This window comes from Labeo rohita, chromosome 2 (assembly GCF_022985175.1).
Source record: "Labeo rohita strain BAU-BD-2019 chromosome 2, IGBB_LRoh.1.0, whole genome shotgun sequence".
NCBI lineage: Eukaryota > Metazoa > Chordata > Actinopteri > Cypriniformes > Cyprinidae > Labeo > Labeo rohita.
In genome coordinates this window covers 27349281-27359373 of record NC_066870.1, presented here as the reverse complement: position 1 = coordinate 27359373, position 10093 = coordinate 27349281, and the positions used below count along the sequence as shown (strand labels likewise).

The 10093-nt window shown below is 40.2% G+C and overlaps 1 protein-coding gene across 1 annotated transcript; it reads right to left on the bottom strand.

Annotated features, from left to right (window-relative positions):
* sall2 (spalt-like transcription factor 2) lies at positions 1–8195 on the bottom strand. The gene is made up of 3 exons (XM_051133288.1): positions 7833–8195; positions 1609–5132; positions 1–1455 (listed from the first exon to the last, which is right to left on the bottom strand). The coding sequence occupies exons 1-3, from the start codon at positions 7906–7908 to the stop codon at positions 1318–1320; spliced, it is 3738 nt and encodes a 1245-aa protein (XP_050989245.1). The 5' UTR covers positions 7909–8195; the 3' UTR covers positions 1–1317.
* Positions 8196–10093: the final 1898 nt, after the last annotated feature.

The window sequence follows — 10093 nt, the reverse complement described above, 5'->3', positions numbered from 1 at the left end:
TAATTAAAAGAACTGCGTATTCTGGTTCTTGTCATGAATACACTGGTTTTTATTTCCTTTTTTATCTTTTAGCTGTACCATAAAATTACAACTCACAGTCAGACTCATACACCCAATTCATTTCTATGGAAGATACAGGTAAAAGTATCCAGACAAAGAACAAACATCACAGAAGAAACAAACATTTCCACCAAGAAATACAGAAAGGGTTACCTTTTAAGCTAGATAGTGGTTCATCTCAGAATCTGTCAACTTATTTCTACCTTTTTCAATAGCTACACTGACAATATTAATGTAACAAAAGCTTACACTGACATACAGGCTTGTTAAACAATTTTACCCGATTCTTTAGTCTAGTTGGTGTTAAGAGCAGTATATTGTCTAGTACTGTACAGTTGAACAGGACAAACATGGACGCAATGGACATAGGTTGACAGGTCATATTTACAGTTCGGTGTTTTGGTGCTTTCCAAATCTGGAGATTTAGTACAAGTCAAGAATATTTCATGGGAATTTACATAATGTCAATTTTATGAAGTGTTTAAAATATCAGCTGGTCAAAATATCAGTTGGTTTGTCCTCGGAAAACAATTTAACATTTACTTCCTCTTGCCTCCAGTTTTGAGTAGGGTATTTTTTGACATTTGAGCTTCTTAAGAAAACTATTAAGAGCTTGGATTTTTGACCAAAGGTTGAAAACAATGATTTGTGCATGTCTGTTCTTGAACAAGGATCCTTCACAAATTTTGATCAAAATGTTGTTCTTTAAGAATAAAGAAGTGTTATGCCAATGCAATAACTCTTAGTGAGGAAACGGTCAATTATGTCATCATTGGCTTAATAAATTTTGGTCTGTTCCTCACCCAAAGCTATTGTTCAAATCCTTAGCTACCTTAAGATCTTCACTTTGGAAAAGTCAACAAATCCATCTTAACTCACACAGACAAAATAATTTACATTTATCTAAAAGAACATCACATAATATTCAAGGAAGTACTGTAAGATATATTTAGACACCATTACATATATTAAAATACACAATGCAGGTATTTTAATATAAAAGATTTGGGTTAAACATCAGGGACATTTTTTAAAACCAAGAAATGACACTCTGACACTCTTTTACTGTGTGCACATGTTGGGTTGTGTTTTTGTGTTTTTTTTCAGTCTAGAGTCATAGTACATAATATCCTTCAGCTTCCTTCTCTTTCGTCAGCTATTAAGTTCATCTTAACACTTTGTTTCTGATTCCTTAAGGGCCTAGTGGAGAGCTCTCTGATGCGTGCTGATGTTTCCAAAGGGCTTGGTTCAAGAAACTCACTGATGTCCTGGTGGCAGGAAGGTTGCAAGGTGGTGAGTTTGTGACCGCTCATGATGCAACACTCTCTCTGCACCCTTGGCCTTTGCAGGAGCTCGGGGTGCCTTGACAACTCCACCATGGTGCTTCATGTGTCCCTAGAATTAAAGTAAGAGATGTTATTTAGTTGTCATGTGACTTTTAAAATGCTCCAAGACAAGGATGGAAAATCTCTTGAGTATCTAACACTGCACCATGTTTAATTGGATGACAATAATACCTTAGCTTAATTAATTCAGAATGCCACTCACCTTAAGACCACTGCGACTTGCATACTCTTTTCCACATTCAGAACAGTGGTAGATTTTTTTCTCAGGCATTGGAGGTGGAAGACTGGGTGTCAGTGATATGCATACAGTTGATTCTGTTCTGTCCATTTCAGTTCCTGTTGTATCCTTAAGGTCCGCTTTATCCTTTGCAGTTGAACTACAGTGAGCTTCCTTTATGGTCTTCTGCACATGTGTGTCACGATCCTCAGTCTCATCCCCATTTGCTTTGTCCACAGTCTCTGACACCATAACTGCATTATTACTCAAATCTGGAGTTGTCCTTTGTCCATTCTTTGGTGTGTTAAGCATATCGTCTGTCTTTTCTTCCTTAGAGAATTCTTGGGGGATTAATTTGGATGAGTGGACAAGGCTTTGGTCAGGCTCCTCAGATCTCAGCGCAAGGAGAGAAGGTGGTGTTGATTCTGGATGTAGTGCAGGAACTCTGGATGCATTATGAGCTTGTATACTGAGAAGATCCTCCAAATTTGATCTGGTTCCAGAGCAAGGAATAGGTGAGACAGATGTATTTTCACTGCGTTCACAGTCATCTCCTTGTGGACTTGCTTTCTTCAGAGCAGAGGAGCTTGAAATCTTTTTATCTTCCAAGAAGGCAGTGTTGCTGGAAAGTTCAAAAGAGAGTTCATCAGTGGCAGAAGGACCAGGTGTTGTTGCTGATGCTGACTGGGTGGCAGCAGGGACAAGGGAGGCTGAAGATTCCACTGGCGAAGGTACACTGAGTGAGAGCTCAGGGGGATCAGCTCTGAATGTTAGAGGTGAATGGGTGGTTGGATTCAGGGGTGGGTCAGGGGTTAGGTCTAAAGGTGGTAAAGGAGCTGAGCTAAGTGAAGCAGGTAGGCTGGAGGTTATGGGACAGGATGTAGGAGCAGTACTGACAACAAGGGATTCGGGATGTCTAGTATCCGAAATGGTTTGTAGATCGGCATTTAGTAACTGAACATCTGTAGCGCTAGGGCTGAGCTCTAGACCAGAGAGCTCCATAGACTCGGAATGGGACAAAGTATCACATTCTGTTGAGGTATCAGGCATGTGCTCTGGTGGTAGCTGCCCTCCTAAGTGCATGCGGATATGATGTTGTAACACAAGGGCATTGGTAAACTTCCGCTGGCATAAGGGGCAAGAATTCTGGGCACGACTGTTTGGTGGACGGGCACGGTGGGTGGCAAGGTGTGCTCGAAGGCTTCCTTTAGTTGAGAAGGAACGACCACATAGCTTGCAGGGGAAGGGTCGCTCACCTAAATGAGTAGCCTGATGCAAACGTAATGCTCTTGGGCAGCTTAGCACCCGCAGACACACACTACACTGATTAGGGGCAAGTGTCCCAGCAGAGTTCATAAGTCCCAGGTAGGGTGACTCCTTGCTGAAAAGGGATGATGGTATTTGGATTGTAGATGATGGAAGAGAGGTGACCACATTTGTACTGAATGTGCTTGTGCTCATTAAACCACTGCTGCTATAGCTTAATGCTCCTGCTACACTATGGCCACTGGTAGAAGTCTCCCCAATGGATGAACCCCAATGTGACTGACCTTGTGGTTCTTTCTCTAACTTCTCCACCAGTCTCTGCAGCTTCGATGTGTCCGAGGTTGGGGTCGAGATGGATGGGGTAGTGGATGATGCCGTGAACGGGAAGTTAATGTGCTGTTGTGGGGATGGCAAAAAGGATCCAGCTGGAGTTGTTGGTCTGAGAAACGCATGGCCTGGATGATGCTGAGTGGATGATGGAAAGAAGATTTTTGGTAAATTGGCAAGCTGTGAGTAAGCAGAATGGGGGAGCAGAGTAGGTATTGGTGGGGTGTTCTCATCAAAGCGTTTCACTCCTTTATACACCCCAGGAATGGAGGAGGTGGATGAGGTAGGAGCTGAAAGAAGGGTGGAGGCCAGGGAGGAAGGTGATGAGGATGTGATTGAGGATGTAGTGGATGTAGAGGCTGCAGCAGCGGCAGCAGCGGCAGCACGATTGAGCTGAAGGAGGGAGTGTGCAGTGGTCAGCAGGGCCAAATCAATACTAGGAGGAAGAGATGAGGTTGTGGCACGTGTTGAGGCAGTAGTTCCCTCAAGACTGTCGCCACACAGATCATCCTCTTGCTGTTTCTGATGCCTTTGAGTAGCATTTGTATTGGTGGAGGTGATAGTTTGCGTTTGTGCTGGTCCTCCCATTGATCCCCCAGTTACAGATGCAAAAAGCGAACAGGGAAACAATGAAAAAGAGAGCTCCGGGTTTTGCTCACGATGCCGCAAGAAGTGGACCTTAAGGTTCCCTCGTGTGGTAAATCGACTGAAACATACAGGGCACTGGTAAGGACGCTCCCCTGTGTGTGAACGCAGGTGTATTTGCAGGGAGGAATCGCTGCTGAAGAGTTTCCGACAAAATCGGCATGCATGCTGCGTACGCCCTGATGATAAAACATTCGTAACTCCTTGAGCAGAGAGTTTTGGATCCTGTGAGGGGCCTGAAGGGACGGCAGCTGCTGGTATAGATTGGTTTGGAAAGGTCACACCACTGTGTCCACTAGCTCCTGCGGTGGATGATTTTTGAGATGGAAGGCCCAGAGAAAGTGTGAGTGGATAGTTTGAGGCAGCAGGTGTAGACATTGTTGAGGATGTAGAAGCACTTGTGTGACTGGTGAAGCTTGCTGGAGTAACTACCCCGCTGTCATACTGTGCTTTATGGGGACGTAATACATTCAGGAGAGGGTGGGCATGTTTGGAGGACTTTGAGGTGGTCTGCGGGGGTAGCAGGGATGAGAAACAGGCCAGAAGAGGAGCCACAGATGTAGGGGGAGGTGATGACTTTGGTCGGGAGGGTCTGGGGTTGTTATCCGAACCTTTTAAACAGAGCTGCGGCAGAGATGGTAGTATAAATGGTTTTGAATCCACTTCACAAGATCCTCCTCCCAATCTCAGTACTTGCCTACAGATTTCTTCAGTCATCTGCATCTGATGAATTTGCCTCTGCTGCAGCACACGTAGCTCCTCCAAGATGAAAGCAATACTGACAGGTGCACATGCTGGACCTGAAGGGACCGTGCTTGGACTGGAAGAGGGTGTAACTGGACTTGGGGGACCCTGAGGCACAGAAGTGGGGCTTCGAGGATGTGGAGGCACACAGAGAGAAGCAGCAGCAGAGGAGGATGAAGATGCGGTTGTGGTTGCTGACACACCTAACTTTGGAGAAGCCATTGGTACGTGAGCGTGGTTGTGGGTAGAGAGCACAGTTGGTGCAACGGTAGTGATGCACTGATGGGATGGGATGTCAGAAATTTGGAATAGGTGAGTCTCTGTGAGGTTTGAAGGAAACTGTATGGGCTGGCTGGGGATGTGAAGGACAGGGTGGCTGGCTCTGGTCAGAGAAGGTTTTGTGGGCCTCTCAACTGGTGGGCTTGGGTTTAAGGAAGTTTGACGGCTTTGAGTTGTTGAGTATGAGGAAGAGCAGGAAAAGTTCTTTGCAAGAGTAGAGGCGAGGGACTTCACTGCCAACTGCTCCTCTAAGAGATCAAGAGAAAATCTATTTATGCAACAATTTATGCCATACAAATAATTAAATATTATTGTACTTCTGATACGGCCAGTCTAATGTTTATAATGAAAGTCAAATAAGGTGCAAGATCAAAAGGAACCTATTCAGGAAATTATCTGATATTAAACAGACGTTCTATAGTTAAATAGGTACACATACACTATTAATGCCGATAAAGGTATAAATTTAAAATGAATGTACAGTTGAAGTCAAAAGTTTACGTACACTTTAATTATTAATTATTTTACCAAAATAAGAGGGATCATACAAAATGCATGTTATTTTTTTTAGTACTGACTGGAACAAGATATTTCACATTAAATACATTTACATATAGTCCAAAGAAAATAATAATTGAATTTATAAAAATGACTCCGTTTAAAGGTTTCCATGCATTTGATTCTTAATATTGTGTTGTTACCTCATTGATCCACAGCTGTTTTTTTTTTTTTTTTGTTGCTGTTTAGTGACAGTTGTTCATGAGTCCCTTGTTTGTCCTGAACAGTGTAAACTTTTCAAAAGTTTACACCCCTGGCTCTTAATGCATCATTTTTCTTTCTGAAGCATTAGTGAGTGTTTGAACCATCTGTAATAGTTGCATATGAGAACTTTTGAACAGAATGAAGATGTGTACATTTTTTCTTATTTTGCCTAAATATCATATTTTTTTCATTTAGTACTGCCCTTCAGAACCTACAGAAGATACTTACATGTTTCCCAGATGACAAAATAAATAATAAGTGAAATTTACCCTGATCTTCAAATTCAATGCATTGTGTTTCCTTCTGGAGCATCAGTGAGCATTTAAACCTTCTGTAATAGTTGCATATGAGTTCTTCAGTTGTCCTGAGTGTGAAAAGATGGATCTTATAATAATACAGTTATCGTTGAAAAGGGTTCAGATACTCAAAAATGCAGAAAAACAACAGAATTTGTGGGACCTGAAGGATTTAACAACACAGTATTAAGAATCAAGTGTATGTAAACTTTTGAACAGGGTCATTTTTATAAAATATTATTATTATATTCTCTTGTGGACTATATGTAAATGTCTTTTATGTGTAATATATTTTATTCAGGTCAGTACTAAATAGAAAAAAATATGCATTTTGTATGATCCCTCTTATTTTGTTAAAATAATTAACATATTGCAGATTCCGCAAATCGCAAATGCAATTGCACTACACTGAGTAATTTAAAGTAGCTGTAATTGTATAGATTATATTAGACAATTTGTTTTGTAATTCAATTAATTTTATTGTTTGTTGTCTGCCAGACTGTTGTCGTTGGACTTCCGAAGCTGATAAACCCAAAGGCCTTTAGCCTTATGAACCTACAAAACCAAAATTTTTTAGTACTTTTCTTATTCTTTAGGTTGTTGTCATCTTTATTGCTTTCTAATTGTTTCTACTCACTGCTTACACAAACATCACCAAGGAAACACAGCATATGGAGAGGTTACCTCAGGCTGACCTTGTTAGAAACACTGTATTTGTATTAAAGGCCAACCAAAGTGTAGTATTGCTCTTTTAACCAAGTCTCTCATCAGTGGCACCTACTGTGCCACTTGAACTTCGATTATCATGAACTATCCACAACATCTTTTTAATATAAATAAATGTTTCTATTATCATATTTCATAAAATAAGAAGAACATAAAGTGTACTGTCAATTTTCACCTGATTTTTGCCAGTCTTGTACATTGCTGTCTCTATCCCCTCACTCCCTCTGATCTGAAATCCCATCCCTCAACCAGCTTACAATGCTTTTAACACCGCTAACAGCCAACTTTGTTTCCACAGCAACAATGAACATAGACAATGAACCTCGCCACAAAATTCCCAAACCCCTTCACCGACCCACCTACCCACCCTTTAGTCTGAGTAAGTGAATATATGCTATTACATCTCATAGATTTAAACAAATCTTCTGTCCTAACTCAGCGAAGCCTGAAAGGTCAGTGAGCCTTAGTACTGTCGTCAACTGCTGAAAACAGCTTGATTGCTTAAAAATAAGTGACCTTCAGCATCAGAGCCATATTCAGAAACCAATGTGATTTACAGAAGACATAATAGCATGAATACAAATTACTTTGCGATACATGCACACTCAAGGGAGAGATGCATAAAGAGTTGTCTGTACTTAAAGAACTCAAGAATGTAAGTCACAGATCAACACACTCTTATGCACGTACTTCCTGGCAGTTAATGCCTGACTGCACGACCACAAAGCCTCACGGAGACAATGAAGTCTCATGGCATTCCCGTTAAGGCACTCAAGTGTCTCCTTCTTATTCAGCTTTGTCCACCTTTTTTCCCTCTTCAAAATCCAGTTCAGCATATTACACATCTCTGTTCCTTTCATGCTCGCTTCGCTATTTGTTCTTCTTTTTTTTATCATTATCAATAGGCATACATAAAATATCGTGGGTGGTCTAAATTCCAAGCTTGGGTTGGAAGATGAAAAGTACTAATTGGACATTTCGACGGAAGCTGTTGGGATGTACCTAGTCCAGATATTACAGAAATTCCTTTTAATTTTTAATTCCTATCATTTTACTTTCTTTAAAAAAAATAATGTCACAGCAAATATCTGGAATGACATTTGCAAGACGGCTCACTGACAGAAACAATGGAGCTCTCTTACTAAACAGTAAAGCATTTCTCACCATGTTGAAGTAGCCACGAAGTGTTGAGGATGGGGCTGAAAAAGTGCTGAGGTCTTTTCTGTTTCCGGCGTGACATGATGCAGGGGAGAGTCAATGGCTAATTGGCCCATGGGTTGAAACAGACTGAAAATCTTTCTCTTTGAGCTAAATTACAGTAAATCTCACTGCATCAGTTCTGAGAAACAATCAAAAATCCATGTTTCATTTATATAGAGAGCTACAAGGCCAAATGCCAAGTGCATACATGAGCAAGCAATGTCTCAAAAGTGAACTAAGCACTTGGCAAACTAAATCTCTGTCTATTCAGTGTCTAACTAAAATCCAAAGACAACTCTCCACCTCCTTTTGCCCGTTTCTCTCTCAAACACAGTCTCGGCTTGTTCTCTCTGCATTTGCATTCAAATAACGCAGAACACCACCTACTCATGCATATACCCCTCCTTTCACCCCCAAGTTTTTAAGGCGTTCCCCTGAACCTTTTTTAAGTCTCAGTAGTAAGTATTTAATAATTAGACACCAGGTAAGAGCATGAAGGCCTGATAAGATATAAAGTACAATTTGGTAAACACTGATGGACATTATTTTTAAATGTATATATTTTTAATATATTTCTTATAGCTTATTTTAAAGAATCTGTCACATGTATTCATCTTTATCAGATTGTATTATATGTTTTATAATGTCATATTCTCTGAAATCTGAAACCTGACTTTAAACTTAAGCTACTTAACCTCATGCGTTCAACAGGCCTGCATTAACTTCATTAAAACTTTATATCATGTTAATGGCATTACTATATTAACAAAATTAGGCCTGTAATAAAATTTTTGACTGTCTGTATTACATATGTGTTCTGTTTTCAGGAGTTTTCAGTAGCATAATCTGTAATGTTTTTTTTTTTTTTTTTTTTTTTTTTTAAATACCATAATACATTCTTCGACAGAATTATATATTTCAAGCACACGCTTTTCTTTTTATGTATTTATTATTATTCTTTTAAAATCCTTTGTCTTTCACAGTATTTGGTTATGCACACATTACATATGACAAATCGTTATATCATTTGTATCAAAACGTCAGATGACGAGGGAACATAATTTTCAATGTCTGAAAAACTCAAAACCTTTTTTTAAAAATGATATTCGTGTCAAAACACATTAAAGTGTTTAGCTATCGTTTCAACAGATGCTATAATACACCTCGTAAAATTCTTGTACAAATGTCATAATTACGTCAGCCAAATACACGCGGGAACTACAGCTCTACTGTACGCGCGACCTGTTGCGTCCTCAGGCGCGCGCTCTATGATCATAACCAATTATGATTCATATTTCTTATGACTGCGTGAAATACTTTGACGTAACTGGTATTTTAAGTGTACGGATTGTAAATGATATAAACACTTACCAGCAGACGATAATCTTTGACGGCTGTTTGCAAAATTAGGATAGATTACGTCGTACAGTGTCTGGGTCGTAATATCATCATTGCTGTTCCGGCATTTTGCCACCGTGATGCGCAGTCGGCTTTGACAGCAGGCAGTTCGACATCTAAATTATTTATTTGCTGTACTGTCGTTAGCACACTGTATATTCTGTTGTAGTCGTGACTGATCACTTCTCACCCATTGTTCAGTGTTTGGTTTGATGGCACATTGCGATTTCGTAAAGAGATATTTCGCTATTCCTGTCATTCCCATAGTCCTCCCCTCCCTCGCTGCTCTGCTTCCTTTGTATTTGGTAAAAATGGCCCTCTCCCCGGCCTGAGCCTTTGTTGAGCACACTAGCGCTGCTGCATCGACGGATGTCTGTCTGTGAGTCTGTCGGTCCAATCCGGACACTGTCTCTGCAGAGTAATTAACGAGCCATTACGAGTCATGTTTGCTTTTAACTGCCTAAAGAGCGGGGCCTTTAGGGTCCGTTTTCTTTTTAGATGACGTAAATAGATTATTTTAAATAGAAAATCGTTTTATTGTTTTATGGGTAATAATTCTTACAAGAAAAATATCATTTCTGTGAGGATGGTGTATATAAATCAAGGTTGTTGTGGTTGCATTTCACATTTGTTAGCTGTAATATTGGAGCTCTTCATTGCTATAGAGTTACTGTAAGAGAGTATAGAGCTGTTCGGTTTACAGTAGCCTAGTACTAAAACACTGAGTGGCTACGTTGCTAACAAGTTGCTAAATAAGGACTACAACTACCACAAGGATGTGAGTTTGTGTGTTTGATGACTTGGACAACAGTTGTAGTCCATGATGA